Below are 22,525 nucleotides of genomic sequence, written 5' to 3'. Positions count from 1 at the left end.
GAGCCTCGTGCATGTGGTCGTCCTGAACAGCCGCCTAATTCTACGATGATTGCTAGCCCTTTCGAGTCAAGTTCGAGAGGAAATTACGAGGTTGGAGCAACCGTAGAATACAATTGCAACGGTGGCAGTCTGCTGATTGGACCTTCGACTAGGACCTGTCTCGACACTGGATTCTACAACGAATTTCCACCGGTCTGCAAAAGTAAGTTATTATTAATGAGATATTTATACTATTGAGTCAGCAATGAAGCATATCCATCACTGGCTATAATTCTCTTTACGTTCAGACATCGAATGCGGATATCCTGCAAGCATCAGACATGGAGAATATACTCTGATCAACAACACAGTCAGCTACCTCAGCCAAGTGCTTTACTCTTGCGAAGATGGATACGAAATGACTGGTGAGAACTAAAACTACTGTATAACCATTCAGCAAAACGTGGATCGAAACATTCTATCATTTTATATTCAAATTACAGGAAGAGCCAGGCTGACCTGTGATGTTGATGAGAGATGGAACGGCCCACCACCCCGCTGTGAACCAGTTCGATGTGACTTACCATCGGTTATTGCACACGGTCGTTACGAAGTAGCGATAGACAGCGACATGGAGTTTAGTAGAAATAAGAATAATCAAACACTGTTAGCTGGAAGTATTGTGACTTACACGTGTGAAAAAGGCTATCAACTCGTTGGTTCTCGACAGATATTGTGCCTGGAAACAGGCCTTTATGATCATGTCGCACCGACTTGCATAGGTAAGGGGATTCACGAAAACTCTGATAAAATTAAACCTCGATACAAAGATTAAACCAGTCGTTGAAACAGAATGATTAATATAAATTCCGTTTTCAATGTGTCGAAATTCATACATAAATTTTAAACGGATATCAATTCTCCATTGCAGAAGAACCTCGTACAACGGTTTCACTTCCATCCCGTGTAACAAGTCGGCCTACCAGCACACGTGCCAGACCGTTAGTTCCGACACGCACACGATCTACTACAACAATTTCATCCACAAGCAGTATTGGAACATCTCCAATACCTCCGACAAAGGGTACCAGCAGTGTTGAGCTGCCTGCCACAGTTAGGGAAACGATTCCTCGAAAGCCGTCAATATCATTGAAAACATCTGCGCCAACTGCAATCACTGATGACAGCCGAGATCATCCTCAGGATAACGAAATCGCAGGAAGTGGAGTTGACAATGTTCAAGCTGGGTTTGGAGCTGGCGTTCCTGAACCCTCGGGTCCGTTTAGAGTGGAAAATGGAGATCAATCCTCAAACACTCACCAGGCCAAACTGAACCTCGGCGCTGTTATAGCGCTTGGTGTTTTCGGAGGATTCGTTTTCCTTGCTGCTGTCATTACCACCGTAGTGATTCTGATACGCAGGTAAGAAGAGACTTACTTACTAATTTATTTATTTCACACATCTTAATTTTTTCTCCACTTTGTTTGAGTAGGCTGAAAAGAGCATCGTTGAAAAAATAAAGTGTATCTAGTTGTCTTGATAAGCTTCTTTGGAATATTTGCAATGAACATACATATTGTCTCTTGATAAAAAAAACCATCTTTCAATGTTTTGTGTTAATCTTCTTTTTTATCTGCGAGCTTATATTTATTCGTTTACTTTCCATCTGTATGTGCGTACATTAAACCGCTTACTCTTTACTTAACTCAAAACTTACACTTTACGTTCACGTATTCTTTGTCGTAAATGAGGTCACTAAATTCTATGGCATTAAATTGCATCGACTCAAAATCAAAAATTTAAAGTTCAAACTCAATCTCTATACTGGAAACAATTTTTGGTCGATTGATTTAGCCGACAGTGATCCAGTAGTAATTAGATAAAACCGAAACTCCATTGGTGGTACGTAAGTGAAAAAAGCGATACAATCATGCTTCCAATCATTCACCTAAACAAAAGTCCCATCATCACATTATCATTTATCATTCAATTTACTGAAAATATCTATTTATTATAAAGAGAATGAGAAAAGTATCAACTTCCTAGTACCATCAACTGGAGTAGTCAGCACGACAAATATCTATAGACTTAGATAATAATTTATGCAAGATGTAGGTATGGTTAAAATAACAAAAGACCAAACTAACATTTAAACAATTTGCGCTGTGGCGGTAATTAGCGGCAGCGGTGGCGTCGGAGGAAGGCGCCGCAGGGGGCTCGGTGGGGTGGGAGGGTTGGGAGGTGGCGGAGGTGGTGGCCTTGGAAGGGGTGACGCCGCGATGCCCTCGCGTTGGTACACGCTTCTGGCGCTACCCTTCCCCGACCAGCACCTGGGGCGCCGAGACCTCACGGCCCGCCGTGGCAGTGATCACCCTTATTCCTTTGGTCTGTCAGCCGCTCACCGTGCCGGTTACTTCTCCAACCCATCCCTGTAAATTCTGTTTGCTCCCTCCCCCCCAACCTACGCCCACCGATACATCAATGATCAAGAACCACCGCCACGCGCGACGTGCCATCCTCATGAGTGTCACTAGTCAAGGTAAACGAAGCCTTGGAGTCCACAGTTTTAAACCGCACCATGTAGCGTATTAATAAATTCTACTTTACAAGATATACACTTCATGTAAGATTTCGTTTACTGTAAAGCATGACTCTTATTCACCTTCTGCTTATTTTGTTATCGACAGCCTTGCCTGCACGCTATCTCTTCGCTGTTTTGACTTCAGCAATTTTCAATTATTAACCATGCTTTATTAATGCTTATCAACAAATCCGTGTTTCATCTCTTGGTCTGACATATAAGCTATCGAAGTCAGAAATACAATTCATTCAAGTCATTTTTATAAAAATTCAGAGGGGACGAATGGAGATAGTAGACAACTAGAAAAATATACTTAGTTGAATTCGGTCAACACTTTCCATCCATCCCCTCAGTTGCTGTATGTAAGAAATATACCTAAGAAGTCTGACATCTCCTTGCTCTCAAGACAAAATTTCCAAACCTTCCTGGAATAATTTCAAAACGAATTTACCGGCAAATTTAGATCTCGATACAAAATTTTGTTCACACAACGCTCAACTCTTATCCCTTACGACGAATGAATGTATCCTGAACTTTCAATTGACAGTTATGCCCGTTAGCTGAACGAGAAAAACCTTTATTGCAATTTAGGAATCGCAGTAGAGGTAGCAAGCATTACCGCCATCGGGCATCCCCTGACTGCAACACAGTAGCTAGTTTCGATAGCAATTCATCAGAGAGCCGAGGTGGACTAAATCGCTACTATCGTCAAGCTTGGGAAAATCTTCACGAGACTGCGGGCCAAAAAGCAAATCACGCACCCCTACGTCGGAAAGAAACGCTTGACGAGCCTGGATACAGAGAAAACTTCCGTGGAAATAATACGGAACGAGACGGATCAGAGCTAGTAGTCAGTGACGTTGCTGCATATCCTTCAAGCAAACAGGCAAGCGTCTCTGACAAGAAAAGGCATCACCATCATCATCATCACCACCATGGAACAGCTACGCCAGAATGGAGGCAGCCGCAGTCTCATCACAGATATTGAGCACAGATATAATTATGCAGAAAAATGAGTTTTAATCAACATTATTCTTGATTTATTTGTATAAGAATATTTATTGAGGTGCGATGAATGACCACAGAAAGCAAGAAAGTATTTTCTCTCGAATTGTACAATTGAACTCATTTTTTATGCACCTACAAGAAAGTGGTATTTTTCAACACATTTCTTTGTGAAATGATACAGATGCCTAATTACAACAGCATAGAATATTCGACCTTCGTATTTCCGTGTAAGTGAAATGAAATTATTATTCTTTTTTTCTCGGCTGATGTATTGATGTAAATAATAATTAATTGGTCAAGTAAACTATGATCACAATGATCGCAATGATTCATTTTATTCTTATCACAGAGTTCTATGCTATTGTAATATTGTCAATGCTGGTCACAAGGGATGCCAAAAAAGCAAAGAATGAAAAAGAAATTGTATACAACGATCAAATGCATATACATACATACATACATACATACATACTTAATTACCTATATTATACTGAATTTTAATTATAGGCCACAACGAAATCATCAAAATACATTAATTTTATTTTCTTTTGCAACAAATGATGTTGTACACAAGCTAACAAAACGGTTTTGAACTAACGTGGATATTGAAGGAATCCAAAATGAATACCTTGGCCTTGCTTTGAGGGAACCGATTAACTCTGAAATAGCAGATATTATTTTTGGGTCCCATTTTTTCAATTCTTTTTTCATGTAATATTTTTTTCAGTACTAAGGCAAGGCCGACGTTTTTCATGCGGAAGAGAAATAAAAATAAAACACCCTGATAAAACTGATAGATATTACTTAACAAGCTCCGACGTAAAAGAAAGAAAAAACTCGAGACAGTCATCATCACAAGAATTTATAGTTCGGCATACAACGAACTTCGGATTATTATTAAAGAACTAATTACATCACTGTAATCGTAGTGATTTTATAATTTTATTTATTTCGTCATTCGCGATTTCTAAGGTAAAATATACTGCTGCCATTATAGGCACTTATATACTTTACCTGAATATATTATTAAGACTTGTACTCCGTGCACGACGCAGTGTTAAAATTGAAAGAGATTCGTGGGTGTAACACTCTAAGGCATGTTATGTATATTATAAATATAAATTAGTTATAGTCAATGTATTGACAATCGTATTAGAATAAATATATTTATGAAATTAATTGTACGATTTAGAAGTGGGGCTATCATTTCCAATTCATCGTAAATCAGTCACGTTACTATTTGGAGGAAATTAAAATTGATTTCGATGAATAAAAATCACCATTACGTTTAAAAAGCATGTGATCCTACATGCATATAAAATATCGGACAAATAAGTAAAGAGTGTCTTTTTCAATAATCTTTGTAAAACGGTTTATTGCATGACGAGTTTCAAAAAGAAATAGACTAAACAATATTGAGAAAGAAACTTACATTCACATTGAAGATTAAACTTAATCACTAAGTACATATATCATGACTTTGTAGAAAATATAACCATATAAGGTTCACAGTCTGTAGAACATTATCACGGTTTGCCAAGTTACTCACATCTTGTTCTAATTAGCTTGGCTTGGATCTAGAGTTATTATCGTCCACAATGCATATCATTGAAATCAGTCTTTCAGTTCTTAAGCCATTGGCCAATCAGTTGACCAACACGTTTCCGGGCTTCGGTCAACTGTGGTGGATCATTATCCGACTTAGGATACATGTTGGCGCAGTGAGCCGTGCCTTGAATTACAAGAAGGAGAATAGGTAACAAACATTCCAGGCCAAACAGTGGCTGAATACTCTATTTATTTACCGTTTCCTAATCAAAGAAAGTGACTCACCGTTTATGTAAATAGCTGGTGCTTGAGGGTTGGTCGACTTTATCTTGCCAAGAGCATGCCATGGGTCAATACTGCCATGAACAAATACGACATTGCTTACATCCAAGTCAAAAGCTCCGTAAATTGTATTGGTACGTTCGACAGCAGATTGCAGGAGATGTATATTGTATCTGCAAAATAAATTGAGGAAAGTTTGTCGTGTCTCTGAGACAAGTGATTATTCATACATGTTAAATCATTTTCGTTCACAAAGAATTCCCACAGAATAAGAGGACATGAAGATTAAATAAAAATTTGCAAGCTCCTTTTAATATTAGACAGTCAAACTGGAATTGAAATTTACCTTGGTCCAAATATATCAGTGCACTGCTGAACAAAGAAATCAACTGGAAAAGTTTCACTAAAAAGTAAAGGTCGCGCAGTCGATGTCTGGAAGAATCCGAATTCGGTGCAGGTTTGATAAGTCCATTGTCGACCTTTGAACATTGAAAAACGCGTCAGTTTTTATGAAAATTAAATCGAACCCTGATCGAACATCAATCGATTATGTATGAACTTTACAAACCTCCTTCTGCTGCCTCATCAGCCCAGCTAACATTCCGAAGTTCACTGATCATTTTGCTGTATTTATAATCGAAGCATTTTTCTTTGTTTGCCTTAAGAAGTAAATTGCTAACCTCAGCGAGACGAGAAACAGGTGTGCCTCTTTTCTCATCTACCAGGATGTTACAGATCGTGTCAATTGTTATGTTGGCTGTTTTTGAACTCTTACGATTATCCTTGTTGTACTGTACTACCTCAGCAAAATTGCTTGCCAGTGATTCATACATATTTGCGATATCATTGTTTTTCGTGTGACCGGGGTCGATGGGGTCGCAAAACCTTAAATTCAAAAAAAAAATCGACACGTTGTAGTGAATTGTTCGACAGTAAGAATAAAAATGCTGAGTCACTGCTGTAGATTAGAAAAAAAAAAGGTAAAAATGTGTAAGAACGGTATGACACAGTACTTGAATTTTTTCGCAAGACCCTTTTGTCCAAGAGGATGAAGTAACATGATATGAACTTGTTTATTGGCCGCAGCGACGGCGTTTATGCATGCCTGGGAATGGGTTCGTAAAGCATCTTCGACTACAACGTAATACTCTGTAATTTACAAATAGTAAAAACAAATTATTCATCGGTATATTATTGCCCGAAGAGATTTCAGGTGTATAGCTATCTAAAAATTAATTCAACTCAGGTCTGCCAAAGTCAAGATCTGAGCTTTGCTGATCAGAAAAGAAACGTTTGTATATCCATAGAATGCTCACGCTGAAAATCAATCTGTGCCAAAAGGGGTCCACTGGCTGACATAGCTCCATGAACAAGGTGAGGATACTTGGCGCGAGACCAAGCAGCTAGAGAACCCGGATAAGATCCACCAAAAGTGATCCACTTTGTTCCTGCAGGAATCTGATGTTTGAGATTCATCCCCTCGATAAAATAAGCAAGATCAGCCAACGCCTGTTCAGAGCTCAGATATATGAGGTTTTTCACACTCAAATCGCTGAAAAAAATCACATGAGGTGTGTTTGAAAAAAAATCCTGGAGGCAATGCAAGATAAGCTATATATGTAGAATTATCGCCTTGGAGTTTTAAAGTAATAAAAACTTTGACTTTGCAGCTTACGCAGTCGGGTGGCTTTTGCCGTAGAAGCGATGTTCTAATTGGAAACACAAAGCTCCATATTGCTTGGCATATTCAATCCATTCTCCTTCTGCCATCCACTTTGCATTAGCAGTTCCCTCGCCGCCAATCATAAGAAAGACTGGCCCTCCTTTCTTGTGGTATGCAGAATTGGTAAAATATCGCTGAAGGAAAAATAAGGTATATTAACATAGAGTTTCCCATCAATACTGCATATATCGTATAGAATTGAGTGAATATAATATAAAATAGGAGCTAAGGTAATAAGAACTAATTTTCCCTCATTACGATCATTTGGATATAACTATAAAACATCATCACACACCTGCTTCCATGTTCTAGCGTCTGTTGGGTTGAAATGGTCAAGAAACTGTTCAAACCACTCATCCTCGGCAAGCTCGTAATATTTGGAGAGAACCGGCGTTCCTAGGTTTCCACCCTTGCTTCTACCACGTGCAAAACTGCGCAATGCTGATGCAGCATTAATGCCAGCTACCAGAATTACAAGTAGTCGAATGAATAGCATATTAACCCCTATCAATCGAGAAACAATCTGAAATCACAGTGAAACGACAAAAATTAGCTGCAGGAAAAAGATAAAAGTTACGAATTAGTAAGCGTTTTTCTGAATCCAGTGATGTTAATTACTTTCTTCTTTTAAATGTCGAAAAACATGTAGTGTTATCTAACTGAATGCCTGGCAGTAATCAGTGTTGTCAGTGTTGTTATTATTATTATTGTGGTTCAACGACTTTATCGCTAATTTTTTGAAATTCCGAACTACCTTAAAACTATTGTGCAAGTGAAGTAAGATGATGTATAGGTAGAAACTGGTGACAATGTAAATTTGCAGAAGAAATTTTACCTGCTATATTACGAGCTACAGGGATAAGAAGAAAATTTGAAGGTTATAGGGAGAGAGAGAAAAAAAAAAAGAAAACAAAAACAACCGCTGAATAGCAGTAACTAAACAATCGATAACGGACTGATATTCATAATAAGAAAAGTTTTTAAAACCGATTTGACATGAGAAAGGGCGGTTAATTTGACAGCAATACTAAACTATGATATTATTTTCTCGTAAATAAATGGCTGTCGATACTTGCCGGGTTACGGATGATGGATGAGTGTGGGTTATTCTGGGAAACACAGTTTTATCTCTTCAGGCATGCGCTTGACGAGGATATTGAGAATTCATCTGGTACGCGCTACGACGACGACGACGACAACAACAACGTCGTTTATGACACGGAGAAGTTAAGTACCGACTATGCATTCTCCAAAAACTAGCATCGATAAAGAAGAAAGCGACTATTTTCCATTCAACCTATCGTCGTTGTACAATTTCGTAACATGTTTATATGCAAGAAAGCAAACCTAACCGTCACGACAGCTCATTCTCAGCTATTTTGCCGAAAATCATATCGCCCCGTGGAGGATGTTGCAAATTATTCATCGATTTGTCTTGCTACGGTAAAGAAAGATTGAACATAATCATAGTTTACACATTTTCTTATATTTAAATGCGTATTATTCATATATCGTAGATAATCAATCGCCCCAATTATCCAATTACGCGCTTGCATTGCAGTGTCATAAATTATCGAAGTATATACTGAATTGTTATATCAATCAAATGAAATTTCCAGCTCGCCGGTCGTTATTGTCAATAAAACTCTTGTATGAAACTATGTGAACGAACAGTATTATACTTCTGTGTAAATAAGAAAATTTCGTTCGAAAGGTTTGTCCCGTTATTAGGATGGTGAAAGAAATGCAAGACTTTATTTTTCGGTTTAAAATATAAGTCAATTACGTTTTACGCCTAGTTCAATCAGACATACCTAATCTATGTAGAAGTAAACACCTCGCAGTTGGATGGTTCTTTATCGCAGGCGCGGATTTTTCGGGTACGTCGGAGGGCCAAAGATCTGTTTAATTTTGTACGAAATTCGCGTAAAAACTATTTTACTTCCCAAATATTTATAACGTAACCAATTTTTTTGTTCCGAAATTTGTGCGATATATTTATGCGTATAATGCCATGAATTGTGCCAAAAAAAAAAAAAAAATATCTCTTGTTTACTGGTAAAAATTTATTTAAACACAGCGCTCTACAGCTGCTGGCAGTGACTCATTTTCTTCATAGTTATGTACAGTGTTAAATATTTGAATTTTCGAATAGTTTGCTTCCCACAAGTGTGTAATTCGACATTCAACCGTGATATTTTGTCGATAAATGACATTGAAATTTGAATGCTTAATACTCGCATATATTCAAAGATTAGAAGCGTGCAAGAAACCTCTCGAATTATAATTTTTCAACATCTACAGCGTTGATTGTTTATTTTTTTTTTTTTTTTTTTGGCTTTCTATCCTCATAACGTATAACGTCACGTGATCTAAGCACGTACATTATCTCCAACCAACCGAATCAACGGATTTCCCTTCACCGTGTCGTGGGGGCGGAGAAACCTGGCAAAAGGCAAAAATTGTGTTTTGTTACGTATATATTATGAGAATCGTCCTCCAGATCGCTCGCGTGGTATTTTCACGACACAGAAAGACAAGTCTATGTCCCACATATAGCGTATTACTTCTATGCGCATCAGTGCTATACATCCATTCAAAATCGATTCCCTGTATGCTACTAGCCGATAAGCGTATCCCAAAAACGAGCTAGATTTCCAATCATATACATACATATTATACATGTATACAGTTTGCATCATGTATGCGATAAAAATGTATTGCGCATTATCTGACAGTAGTTCTCTTTTCCTTGTTTGTTGTTTGTCAATTGTTTCTCTTTCTTTCTCGTTCTTTCTCACCACCACCCCCCCCCCGCCCCCCCTCTTTCGTCCTTTCTATATTTACTTCTTTCTTTTTTTCGTTTTTGAATTAGGCGCACGATAAAACCTTGAACGAATTGAGCGTGTCATTAGGCGATAAGGGAATTTTGAGGTGAAATGAATTAATTTTATCCGTATTGTACAGGGACATTCATAGGTATGTAAGTCACATGACGTTCGTTCAGAGACAGCCGTTTTAACTGCAGTTCCGTCGTACAAGTGTCCGCGTGATAAGGGGGATCGCGATCCGTCGAATACATGATTCTGTTATTATTTGTTTATTTGTTTTCCTCGCTTCATCGCACAATAATACAACAAATGATTCTCTCTCGCGCGAAGGCCAGCGTTGAGAATTAATAGCGTATTTTTTAATTTTATATTTATTTAGTGCGTATATACATATATATGTACATATATATATATATATACATAGACGCATGTATATGTATATATATATATATATAATATAATTAAGACGAAACGTGGAACGTGAACGTACAATTAAAATACACGTACGTAGTACATATACATTCAGTGGAAAAGCAAAACCTGTACGGTGGATAAAGTGCAAAGAAACTGTGGTACCTGGAGACTTTTGTGAAAAGGTGTATGCAGAGGCCACACTTTTAAGTTTACTACCGTCAGTGCGCCTAGATTTCTCTTCTCTACTTCTTCGTTGTCTTCTTCTACTTCTTGTTCGTCGTCATCGTCTTCGACGTTGTTTCAGTTGTATATAATACACTTAATATATAAAACACATCATTACTCGTCTGGATGGGAGCCATAAATTCGCGTAGTATGGATTTCGAACAGGATCCAGGACTCACCGCTATCTTGCAATACTTGATCAGAAGGTTTGCATCCAATATACATAATCTCTTGCAATATTACGGACTTTCTTACGGGTGTCAACCTAACCTAACCTCTTCATACCTACTCGCGTAAACCGTTATGCCTTATTCCACTTTGACAGCAGTAACAGATTTCTTATTTACGAATTATTTCAACCCATGACGTACGTAGAATTCGTTGTCAGAAGACGACTTGACATTTTTATGTAATTATTATTAACAGTCGATTTGTTACAGCTCAACGAACCTGTTCAGAATTGTAATTTTCGAATCCATGCAGCCAAATTATATAAAAATTATATAGCAAGCTACATAGGAAACCCTAAACTAAGGAAAACTAATTTGCTTTGATATTTATAGTTTACTGTACTTTTCTGCTACAGTGGGCAGGTACATATCATATCTTCGGATCAGGATGACTCCGACGAAGAGTACGGCAGTTCGCAACCGCCCAGAGTAACAACAAGACCTAACACATCGATTCTCGACGTAAGAAAGTTTGACAAGATTCAAACATACCAAATTTCACGGGCGCGCGTGTGTGTGTGTGTGTTTGTTATTAGGTATATTGATTTTATTTCCTTTTTTTCCTTAGAAAAGTGAAATAAGCCTGGCAACCAAACAGGCCTGCGGACTTGGCGAAGCTGGCAGCAAACCAGCAACGTCGATTACTTCTATGATACAAAGAAGAGCCGTAGGGCCAGGATTTAGTGCAGGACAAAAATGTAGAATAGCCAGCAGTTTTCTACCAAACAAAATGCGCCAAGTAGCCAAATACAGCAGCAAGGCTTTTTGTGGATCGCATTCCAAAGATGGAAGATTCTTCCTTACCGCCAGTCAAGGTGAGCCTAATTTCAACATTCCATATCACAGTTTGGACGTTTTTTTCTAGGGTCTATACATATTTTTATACGTAAAATAAATTTATGTTAAAAAATTTTATTTTCAGATCGATTTTTACGTCTTTACCACACACAGGATGGAGAATTTTTAGAATTCAAAAAAATTCCGGCACGTGACGTTGGATGGAGTATTCTAGACACAGCCTTCAGTCCCGATGGCAATTACATTGTATATTCTAGTTGGTCTGAATGCTGTGAGTAAATTTTTCATGAACCATCATATGATCATGGTCAAACCGTGGTCAAACTATCGACAAAACCCAACAGTATCTGTTATTAACGATGTTTGATTATCTTCCAGTATACTTGTGCCCCGTTTACGGTGATTCTCGGAATCAAGAATCCCTCTCGCTGTGTCCAGAAGACCGGCGATTTTGTATATTTTCTCTAGTATTCTCTAGCGATGGCAGGGAAATACTTGGTGGTGCTAATGACGGATATCTATACGTATACGACAGAGAATGTCATCAACGTGCTCTTAGGGTCAGTTACCAGGATGTGATAAACGGCAGTTAGCTAATCCAAGTTGTTTATCCTAATACAATGGAATATTTGCAGATCGCAGGTCATGGTGACGATGTAAACACAGTTGCCTTTGCAGACAACACGTCACAAATTTTATACAGCGCAGGAGACGACGGTCTTTGCAAGGTAAAACGGTTTATTTTCCGTAAACAACATTTTTCTTCTCTGTTCTTATAATCGGTTTTTCTTCTTCAATGATCTCTTAGGTTTGGGACAGAAGAACATTGAGCGAAACCGATCCTCATCCTGTAGGCATTCTCGCCGGGCATATGGACGGAATAACTTATATTGACCCACGAGGAGATGGTAGATATTTGGTAACGAACAGTAAAGATCAAACAATCAAGTTATGGGATGTCAGAGCGTTCTCTGACGAGAATGCCGAGCAAAACACACGCAAAGCCGTTGCTACGCAAAATTGGGATTACAGGTGGCAGCGAGTACCAAAAAGTTGTAAGTTGCAATGGAAAAGCCATACCTTAATCTCACTCCAACACACATAGATTACTCATTTGCAAATTGTGTAAATGATTTCCATTTCATTTTCCTCGGGATATTAATAATGAAAATTCTTCACCTGTTGCAGTGTATAAAGTAAAGAATATGCTCGAAGGAGACACAAGTGTGATGACGTATCGAGGGCACTCCGTGTTGCAGACTTTGATACGTTGTCATTTTTCACCAGCCGCGACAACGGGTCAGAGATATATATACACAGGTTGTGCGACGGGAAAAATAATAAGTGAGTAGATCTCTCAAGAATTCTCTACTTTATCATAGGATTGACATCTGTACACAGTGTGTTTATCAGCGATCTTCACCGTATATCAATATAATCGAATTTCTAAACACATTACATATTCAATGTTACAGTATATGATGTATTGACTGGTGTAATAGTCAGCGCTCTCAATGGACACAACGGCTGCGTCAGAGATGTTAGTTGGCATCCGTTTCATCAAGAAATAGTATCGACTTCTGTAAGTGGCTGATATTTTTCGTTAAAAAAAAAGTTACTTGGGAATCCTTTCCTTTGCGTCATAAAACAGGATCTTTTAATCTCCATTACAGTGGGACGGAACAATAGGTAGTTGGCGGTACGCAGGTGGAACTTCGCTCGACAGTTCAGACTCTGATGACGACAACGATACCTTATTGCAGCCGCGTACGTTAAGACGTAGCCAAAGAATAGCTGCCCAGCGTGCGAAACACACAGTGGCCTGTTAAGTAGGTAAACGAAATTGCTACGTGGCCAGGTAATGCATACGTTTGGGATGGGCTGGTTCTATTCCGAATGAAAAAAAAAGTGAATAATATATCCGACGCCTGGACTGTTGGATAATAAGTAAAGGTAGATTTTTTACAAGACTGAGCGAGCTTTTATTTCTTTTTTGCGTTTCTTAAACAGCGTCAAAGAATCAGCCCATTTTCATGAGTAACATTATATTATCACGATAAATGGAATTAAAGTAAAAAAAAAAAAAATTACATAAAATAACAAAAGAAAAAAAAATTATTTTCCGTCTTTTTTTCGGACTGGGCTTCCCCTACGATACCAATATTGTTACTAACTTTTTTCATAACATCTAGAATGCGGCAGTGTGTTGAGACTAATTAATCAATACTTTCTTTTTCGCCTTATGTGAACAGCGAGTGGTCAAAAAACAAAAACAACAATATTCCCGGAAATATTTTATTATCACAGTTTAGAACCCTCTGTTACGTTCCATTTCGAACATATTGAAACTTATCCACCCATTAATTAGAAGTGTAAATTAAAAAAAAACGTCAAACGTTCAGATTGTAAAATAGGGAGAAGAAACAAGCGATACAGACATGCTTCCGCTAATTAGTTCGGATTGATTGGAAATGAAATCAATTCAATGCAGTAAGTACGGCGTGTAAAATTTTTTCGAGTTAAGCATTTAATCAAACTCTAATCTAATTATCGATAAGAATTATATCTGATCGTCGTGCCATGACAAGTGTTACTGAGTGACGACGGAGTTTCAATATTGCGGCACCTAATCTTCTCGCTGTGTTGGCATTTGTTGGTCTCACTGTACCAAACAATTTTGCTATACATTCAAATTCCGTTCGGTGCCTAACATTAAGTGACTATAAAACTTTTCATCTTGACTTTCAAGGCAATGCTTTCCAATCTTTGTAAAAAAAATTATTGATTCTAAAGGGATACGCCAAAACGAAAACGTCTTGTAACTTACTTTTTGTGTATGTATCCTTTTATTACCGATGAAAAGGATAACAAGAAGAAAAAAAAAAAGAAAGAAAAAACAAGCAAAGACAGAAGAAAGAAATGCAATTTTCTGCAACTCTGTAATGATGTACATATGTAGTTCCTAAATCCAGATGAAATAAAACATAGTTTAGAAAGTGAAAAAGAAAATGTCAGCATATCCTTGTAATTCTCTTATTATTGTCGTCGTTGTTGTTTTTGTTGTTATTATTATCATAATTTAATCAACAAATTAATTACCTGATGATATTTCATTGAACAGCAATATATTAGGTCACATAATAATTATTAGCTCAAGTCAAATTTAAAAATGAAAACAATCAATTTATTATCCCGTCAATCTTGAAAGACTGAAGTAATATTTGATCTAATGAAGTAGTTAAATGAATTCTTCTCTTTAGCAATCGCTTCTGAATATCAAGGAAAAAAAATAATATTTATCAAGTTTAACAATAACTTTTTGGTGCATTCAATTTGTTTATTATCCAGTTTTTTATTTAACAAAAGTATATCTTCCTACAACGGAAGTAATTTTACGCTTCCTGTGTATGATGCATAGATATATGTGTGATTGAAAAAAGTTAGTTACAAATTGAAGAAACGCTGAATTAAAATAAAAAAAAAAATGAAAATACAAAAAAAAGAAAATACCATGATAACAAGTCATATGGCTGTGATACGAGAATTAATAAATCAGTTTACGAGACTATGATTTGCTGCACCGTCTGCCAGTTTAAGACTGTATCTATAATGTGTATAGTAATATAAAAGCCAAACCGTCAATCACGGTTTATAACTTTAATACTTTATAGTGGTAAATAAAAATAAAAGCAGCTTTGTATTACACACATACACACAAACATAAAATATGCATGTAGGGATGTACACAACGTACATTTATGTTAAATGTTAACGGTCAAAACTAGTCACAGAGTAATTTAACGAGGTAAATGAAACAACATATGTATCAACTCTTTCGACCATTGGGTAGCGGAGGTGTATTTGATAGGTATTATATTCAAAAATCTTAGCCATTGTCTTGCGTTAATTGTGAAAGGAGAAAAATCCCATTCCGAACATAAAATTCAACAAAGGATATCGTTATATTTCTAATGTCGTACAAAATAGATCTCTATGTGAAAATATACGAACTTAGTCGTGAGAATTGAGTGAAAAAGAAATATGGCACAGAAAGGGACCAGATTTTTCATTGTAAAACTAATCGAATTGGCAGTAATAGATGATCCTTTTTTGGTTAACAACCACATTTGTTTCCAAATTGTGAATCAGCCAGCTGCCAAATTTACGTACAAGAGTAACAACATTTGGCTAATCAAAGAAAATCTATTGTCTCGAATAATGAGTCGTCCTCATTGTGCGAATCATTTTTTTACACCATCAACTAAATAGACAATTACGCAGATTCAGTGACATGCCAGAAAAATGATGTATATATGAAGGGTTTAATTAGTTATGCCTTAAGTTACATACCATGCAGCTAATGCAGTCCAATGCTCAAGCTGTGTGTATATGTGTATATATATATATGCTATATTTGTGAATATTAAGGCATAGTGATTGATATTATGTATAGTGATATTTGATACTGATAAAGAAAAGAAGTGCAGAGATGAGAAGCAAAGCTAAAAACTCACTTGGTATTGAAAAAAAAATTAATAATACCAGAAATACGTGTATCTTTAAATGGCAGGAAGGACAAAAACGGTTGTATAGTTTGCAAACGTCTTAACTAATCACAAAATTTATAAAACGTATGTTGGTAAGTTTATAAAAAAAAAAAAAAAAGAAAATGTAAAAGGGTGCTGCTTTCTCTCTCTACAATATTAAACCTGTACCTCAATATTTTTTTTGTAATATAAAAAAAGTTACTGTGCTCTGTTTGAATTTTATAAACTGGTTTGGGAACGAGAAATAGAATTAGTTTGTAAAATCCCGTTTTGAACCAGAAAATATGTGATTACACTTATATCAGTTGTACAGAGTCGTTAACTAGTTTTTAAATGTCATTCTCTTGGTGGCGGTGGGGGGCGCAGAGAGCAGTACTCTTTTCTTGTTTGTTATGAAAACACCGTCTAATATAGTCTAAATAAATTGAATGATTTTCTTGTGGACGTTCCTGCGAAGTTTTGTCGTCATACTAACGATGTTACAATACTGATAAATTAATTTTTCCGAAGAACCTTCTTTAATTTATATAATTAGGTAGCTGTACGATTAACAATTTATCGGATATATAATATAATGTGAATATTACGGTACATAAATATATACATTTACTATAATATTAAAAGCATTAATAGTAGTTTTTAAGTAAAAAACACATACTAATTGATTTGTTTATGTCAAATCTGACACGCAACACGCTCTATAATATTAGAAACATCAGTAAATAAAGTAATAACGATACAGTAATAAATATAAGTAAGAATTTTAAAATGGTCCAGTTCATTTTTTTTTCCTATAATGTATAACCGATTTATTGTTGAAGCTTTATTGATGTATTGCCCTGTAGCTTCGATTCGAGTGAATTTGTGCTTTGGTGTTGTAGTAATTCGATTTTTTCACGGATTATTAATCGCTCTATTGAAAAAATATCTCATCAATAATAAACACTTACTGGATCGCTAGATAGTACATAAGGCCCTATACCTTAGGTATGACCCAAAGGTATGATCCTTTTACAGAAACCATATAAGACGCGTGTTCTTAATTTTATTAGTTTAATGGATCACCTAGATGTCTTGAAGCCCTAATGCACGACGGAATCCACCGGAGTGAGGCATTCCACGTTCTCGAACGAAGCCTCTAAAAAAAATTGCCGGTTATCTAACACAAAGAGATATGCTTTTCTAACATGTGGCGCAAAACTCATTCCTAAAACGTGAATTTTTTTTAATGTTCAAAATGGCCGCGATTGACACGCTTGGAATTTTATTTTGACGATATGATCTCGTCCATTAGTCGTTGGTTACCAGGACCCGTCTGACTCGAAACAAAATGATGGCAAGGATAGTTTAATCACTGTTTCATCTTTTACAGGAGATTAGAAATTTGAAACTCTGCTTACGAAATGATCAGCAGGAGCGTCGAAATTCTGGAAAGATCGACGTACTATATAGCGGATTGAATATTACTGATTGTGACTGATTACAGAAAACGAGCTTCTAGGAATATCTAATACAGCGTAGAGTCACGTAATTAATCAGATACCTAAATCTAAAATGCTTAAATGTTCCCTGAAAATGTCAGATCTTTACCGCTGCTGGTAACGTTATTATTCTAGTTGAATAAAACTGTGCCGTGCAGTGAACATGGGGACCCCAGAGATTTTGCAACGAGTTTTACAATATTTATCGGATACACGCAGGTGTGCATAAGTCGGAATAAATTTTTATTAGGGGTTGACTAATTAGGTCAATGTTGCTGTGAGATGTAGATACGTACTTAAGGCATGGGAGATTAGTTTACGGTGTCATGGAGATCCTAACGTTCTGACCGCCTTCTTGCCTTACCTCTTTCTACCTTTCTATAATACATGCGATACACATTGCACATATGAATGGGATTTTATTAAATTCGCAACCTTATGTTTTACGTGCGATCAACTATGACTAAGGTACTAATATAAAGTGTTGCTCCGATATGAAAAATAGGGAAAAGCATTGATCACTGCATATCAAAGATGATGGAGTAAAATTGTTATTTTACAGAATACAAGTTCTCTTTCGAAAGCAACGAAGTGATGTCTTGGTCGGGTGTGAAATCGAAAATTGATGTCAGCCACCCAAAACAGTTTTATTGGGCTTTTGTAACCGCAGTAATATACCAAAAACCATCCATATAGATTTTGTTGGAGTCCATTCGATTCATTCTTGGATCCCTTAATTGGTACAAATAATGCGATTGACTGATGAATTGATTCGAGTGAACCCATTGATTTGATGTGTTTCCAAAGTTGAGTCAACTAAATATCATTTCATTTGGAGTTTATGCATTGTTTCTCCAAGTCGCGTGTTCGTTAACAGAAACAATTAGGTACTTCAAATAGAATAACTACATAATATAGCTAACAAAAAATTTACATCGATCAAATACCATACTTTGTTGATCCAGCCAGAGCTTGTTTGGCGTAACTGGTTGAATCAGTTGCACGAATTTGTTTACGGAGTGAAAGAAACACCACATGCTTTGAAAAAAGTAGAGAATATATTCATGGTAAACATCAGTATACTAGTACCATAAACAGCCACTAGGTAGTGAACTTTCTCGCGACGGAAGTAGCTTCAGAGATACTTATAAAACCGAGTTTAGTCGAGTAGTAAATCAGCTACGGATAACGTTAAAATCGTGGGATAAATTTGTCGTCAGACTAATTATTAGAAACGAAGAAAGCATGATACAAAATTTCGATTCATCTGCAACATAAACAAAAACTACTGATAAATGTTCAGTTTATACTGTTTATACATCGTACAACAGCAAATTTTTTAGTCTAACCCATTGAATATCGAGTTAATAAATGACAAGACTCGAAGAATCCATTTTGTGCGCTTGAACAATTCTAATGTTCAGCCGGTGCAAAAGATTTTTGTAATAACAAATTTCATTACCTGTTTTAATCATGGAATTTTTGACGCAAAAAACATGAATTAAAATAAGCTCAAATTCTTTTGATACAACAATTTCATATCTTTACAATAAAACGATTAAGGTACGTTCGATCAAATTTTTAGTCATTTCAATCTCACTTTTTCTTGATACAAAATTCACATTATACACACACAATGATGGACAATTAATAGTCGTTACGAAGAAAAAAATTAAATCCATACCTATAATACTACGAGTTGTGCGATTTTAAATGACCTATCAGGCAGGATACACATTTCGAGTGTTTGGATAGGGGTTCCGATGAGAATTGCATAAGCTGTTAATATCAGTTGGACATGTTTTGTTTTAACCATTTTTTACATTCTTTTCTAAACCAGTCGTCAGTAGACTTTTTCGAAAGTTGTGATATCAGGAATCGAAACTACTTATTCCGCCTTTCGCTTCATGGCTTTCGAAACATATATGGTACCGACACAAATTTATAACAATGCTTGCATTTTTCTTACATTTATATTAAATTTCTAAAGTATAAGAAGCTTAATCGACATAGACCATGTTAATTATTTATTATCATTGTCATTATAACCGACTAGACTGCTTGAGTCGATAGTGCGCTTGGGCATGGCCTTGAAGTGTAGTGAATAGCATCATTAGTTCACATACTATATTAACATTTCGACATACATACGTTCATAGGCGATATGTGGGTATAATTTAATCCGTGAACTATAATTAAAGTACATAGTGTTATTTCTAACAATAAAATGTTACAACGTTACGTTTATATAGGTATAATAGGTATGAGTGACCTTAGACATTCACGTGCAGCGGCAACTTGTTCGCGATTATTATATAAGCGAATCGATGAGGATAATCGAGAGGGGCCGATACATGTTTTGTTTATGCTAGCAGTATGTGGATATTGCATAATTCCCGATCGTTGCCACATTAGAGGTGGCATTGATCGGTATAAAACTATCTGACCGGTGTATGGATTATATAACGGCTAATTATTATACGTAACAGCATTAGTATACATTATATATTATGGCAAATTATAAGATTTATTTCCTGTGTCGTAATGACTTGATAGACAAGTTCGCCAAGCAAGACCATTTTTTATCAGTCTGTTAGCAGGTGTTGTGGCGTTTAAAATTTTTATTCCTACTTTTTTCATACCTATCATATTGTACAACAACTTTGCGCGTACATATTGTAATTACAAGTTTCCTTGTAATTTATGTTATATTTCTTGTCGAACTATGGATACATTGTTTTGCTCTTATATTTTTCCTGTTCCCTTTTCCTCTACGTTTTAGCGGAGACCATAAAAATTATGAAATAAACGCGTTAATCACAACTTGGCAAAGCTGCGATTCCTGCATGATTATAATTACCGAAAATAATCGATCGATTTCATCCATTATTTTTCCTCGATTAGTCGAGTAAAATCGATTATTTATCAAAATAGATTAATCGACCGACTCGATTTTTTTCCCTTACAATCGGTTTTTGGATTTATCCCCCATGAATGACGCAATACAATATCAATTTATGTGATTAAAGTATAAATTATTATCATTGTCTTATTTACTAAGTAACCTATTTTATTTGCAAATTGCAAATAACAGTGCAGATTATTATAGCTGCGCAGAATGTGAAAAAGATTTCATTGTGGCCACTATCTTTGTTACAATGGGTATTGTGCAAGATGCTGAAAGTTTTAACAGGTATTTGCGCGATTTCCTTCGCGACGACATGCGGATGCCGTCGTGAACATTTTCCTTAAATTAATACAATATCTAACAGTAGATACAAATGTCGAGCATATTCGAAATTGGGTTAAACACTAGTTATATTTTTTTATTATGTGATGTCCCAACGGCCGAGAGGCGGTGGTAATTTTTTTTCTTTTTTTCAAACTTTTAATCTTTACCTTCTTCGCTTACATAACGCCTCGCTTTGCCATCTTTTGCTTTTAACAGTTTCAATATTTACAACACGTAATACTTATTGTTAGAATACACAGGGACATCTGTATATTTCAAACAGATGTTTCACATCCATCCAGTGTAAATTCGATGATTTGAAATATTAATATTATATCACCTGGCTTGTTAGACGAGTTTCCTATTTATTTATTTTTCCCCTATTATAAATGGAATGCAGCGATGACGACAGCCCCGTTCAATATACATCTATAATTCGCTATGCAACATTGATTAACTGAGTATCTAATTGACAGCATTATTGCAAAAGTGAAAATGCAAATGGAGATAATAAACAGAGAGATAAAAGGGAGAGAAAATTAATAAAATAATACTAATAAGCGGGTAGCGCTGATCTCATTAGAAAATAGCTGACTTTAAACAAAAAAAACATCGTAGTAATAACAAACTCGACAATGTATATAAAGCCTCATAAATAATACAGTCTGTACAATTTTCAGTGAGGGATTATAGCGATTTAATTACCGGCCGTCTTTCACATCCGTCGTAAATGCAACCATCGAGTAAAAACTACAGATAAATAAGAACTACTCATACATTATCTAATACAACTTCACACAACATACATATTTAAGGTATAATTATTATCATTACGTGCATTTATTAAGATTAATTATCTGGTGCATAGAATGACACATTTTAAATTTGTTCCGAGATCATTTGACAGAGTGAATATTTTGCAAGAATGGTTTTAGAAAAAAAATCCTGCATTCAATTAACAAAGTTTAGCGTCAGATGTTCGACCAGCAGATTAATATTTGACGAAATGCTTGTATACCCAATATTTTCTACGAAAATATTCCGCAATTATTGCGAGAAAGGAGTTTGAATAATCGAACTTGACAAGGCTAACGGAACATTATTCTGTCGTTGGTCGAATCGCGCGGCGGGAGTCGGAGCGCAAAGTTTGAAAATTCAAATCTTCCAACGTTACAGTCACGTGACATCGAATAAGCTCATTTGCGGTGCTAGGTTACAGGTATGCGTGTACTATGCATTATTCACGATGAATGTAAATACAAAGTCTTTTCAAAGTCTTCATTTGGCGCCTGCGCTGAAAGACGGATTTACTAGACGAGGATGAGTGGTGGTTGTTGGATATTTAGAACCCACATCGGCGTCAAGTCTTGGAGGCAACTAGACGCAAATTGAATTTCGAGAGGTGGACTCAGACCGTCGGGTTTCTGTTTCACACCGTTGTCTCTGCCTGGCAAATCGAAAATATCAACACACGGTGCTCCAGTGTTTTCGAAACGTGCTTCAATATTGTTAGCATTTCACCTCTCTGAGCCAGCCGTGATTTGAGAAAGAAGAAAAAATAATAAAACACACGTCTCCAAATCAAACGGAACCTACTATCGCGGTGAGTTTGTGTACAGATGTACACAACGTTACAGCCTATCGTG

At 36.3% G+C, this 22,525-nt stretch overlaps 3 protein-coding genes across 8 annotated transcripts in view; 2 read left to right on the top strand and 1 right to left on the bottom strand.

Moving 5' to 3' along the window:
* Positions 1–3,979, top strand: part of LOC124404452 (sushi, von Willebrand factor type A, EGF and pentraxin domain-containing protein 1) — a 24,662-nt gene extending 20,683 nt beyond the window's left edge. Inside the window, exons 7-12 of one of the 2 annotated variants that reach the window (XR_006929011.1) lie at positions 2–202; positions 288–404; positions 483–761; positions 911–1,400; positions 2,159–2,518; positions 3,152–3,278. Coding sequence is in view for 1 of the 2 variants with exons in the window: in XM_046878579.1 (XP_046734535.1) it covers positions 2–202; positions 288–404; positions 483–761; positions 911–1,400; positions 3,152–3,548 (1,484 nt within the window). In the remaining variant the exon portion in view is untranslated. Of the gene's footprint in view, position 1; positions 203–287; positions 405–482; positions 762–910; positions 1,401–2,158; positions 2,519–3,151 lie in introns of both variants that reach the window. The other variant, XM_046878579.1, reaches the window with a different exon arrangement.
* Positions 3,717–22,525, bottom strand: LOC124404456 (putative serine protease K12H4.7). 3 transcript variants are annotated; one of them, XM_046878588.1, is made up of 11 exons: positions 22,515–22,525; positions 17,940–17,942; positions 12,700–12,705; positions 7,417–7,644; positions 7,074–7,255; positions 6,715–6,950; positions 6,412–6,547; positions 5,967–6,283; positions 5,745–5,877; positions 5,402–5,571; positions 3,717–5,300 (listed from the first exon to the last, which is right to left on the bottom strand). In XM_046878588.1, the coding sequence occupies exons 4-11, from the start codon at positions 7,615–7,617 to the stop codon at positions 5,191–5,193; spliced, it is 1,485 nt and encodes a 494-aa protein (XP_046734544.1). In that variant the 5' UTR covers positions 7,618–7,644; positions 12,700–12,705; positions 17,940–17,942; positions 22,515–22,525; the 3' UTR covers positions 3,717–5,190. The 3 variants fall into 3 exon arrangements, with proteins under 3 accessions (XP_046734544.1, XP_046734543.1, XP_046734545.1); XM_046878587.1 differs by lacking the exons at positions 12,700–12,705; positions 17,940–17,942; positions 22,515–22,525 and adding an exon at positions 8,198–8,328; XM_046878589.1 differs by lacking the exons at positions 12,700–12,705; positions 17,940–17,942; positions 22,515–22,525 and adding an exon at positions 7,876–7,894.
* On the top strand, positions 8,215–13,513 carry LOC124404455 (DDB1- and CUL4-associated factor 11). Of its 3 annotated transcripts, none has more exons than XM_046878583.1 (10): positions 8,215–8,348; positions 11,178–11,283; positions 11,390–11,636; positions 11,744–11,890; positions 11,998–12,179; positions 12,255–12,347; positions 12,428–12,674; positions 12,808–12,963; positions 13,095–13,201; positions 13,293–13,513. In XM_046878583.1, exons 1-10 carry the CDS (start codon positions 8,215–8,217, stop codon positions 13,446–13,448), a joined length of 1,575 nt encoding a protein of 524 aa, XP_046734539.1. In that variant the 3' UTR covers positions 13,449–13,513. The 3 variants fall into 3 exon arrangements, with proteins under 3 accessions (XP_046734539.1, XP_046734542.1, XP_046734541.1); XM_046878586.1 differs by lacking the exon at positions 8,215–8,348 and adding an exon at positions 8,440–8,564; XM_046878585.1 differs by lacking the exon at positions 8,215–8,348 and adding an exon at positions 10,535–10,797.

Source organism: Diprion similis, chromosome 3 (assembly GCF_021155765.1).
Source record: "Diprion similis isolate iyDipSimi1 chromosome 3, iyDipSimi1.1, whole genome shotgun sequence".
Taxonomy (NCBI): Eukaryota; Metazoa; Arthropoda; class Insecta; order Hymenoptera; family Diprionidae; genus Diprion; species Diprion similis.
This window is presented reverse-complemented; position numbering and strand designations above follow the sequence as displayed.

Bases quoted from the DNA above. Each gene is read 5' to 3' on its own strand.
- LOC124404456 (XM_046878588.1), bottom strand. From the start codon at position 7,617: ATGCTATTCATTCGACTACTTGTAATTCTGGTAGCTGGCATTAATGCT. The intron at 7,256-7,416 runs GTGTGTGATGAT...TTTTTCCTTCAG, and splicing joins ACGCTAGAACATGGAAGCAG to CGATATTTTACCAATTCTGC. The intron at 6,548-6,714 runs GTGAGCATTCTA...TGTAAATTACAG, and splicing joins GGCACAGATTGATTTTCAGC to AGTATTACGTTGTAGTCGAA.
- LOC124404455 (XM_046878583.1), top strand. From the start codon at position 8,215: ATGAGTGTGGGTTATTCTGGGAAACACAGTTTTATCTCTTCAGGCATG. The intron at 12,180-12,254 runs GTCAGTTACCAG...GAATATTTGCAG, and splicing joins GTCATCAACGTGCTCTTAGG to ATCGCAGGTCATGGTGACGA. The intron at 12,348-12,427 runs GTAAAACGGTTT...ATGATCTCTTAG, and splicing joins GAGACGACGGTCTTTGCAAG to GTTTGGGACAGAAGAACATT.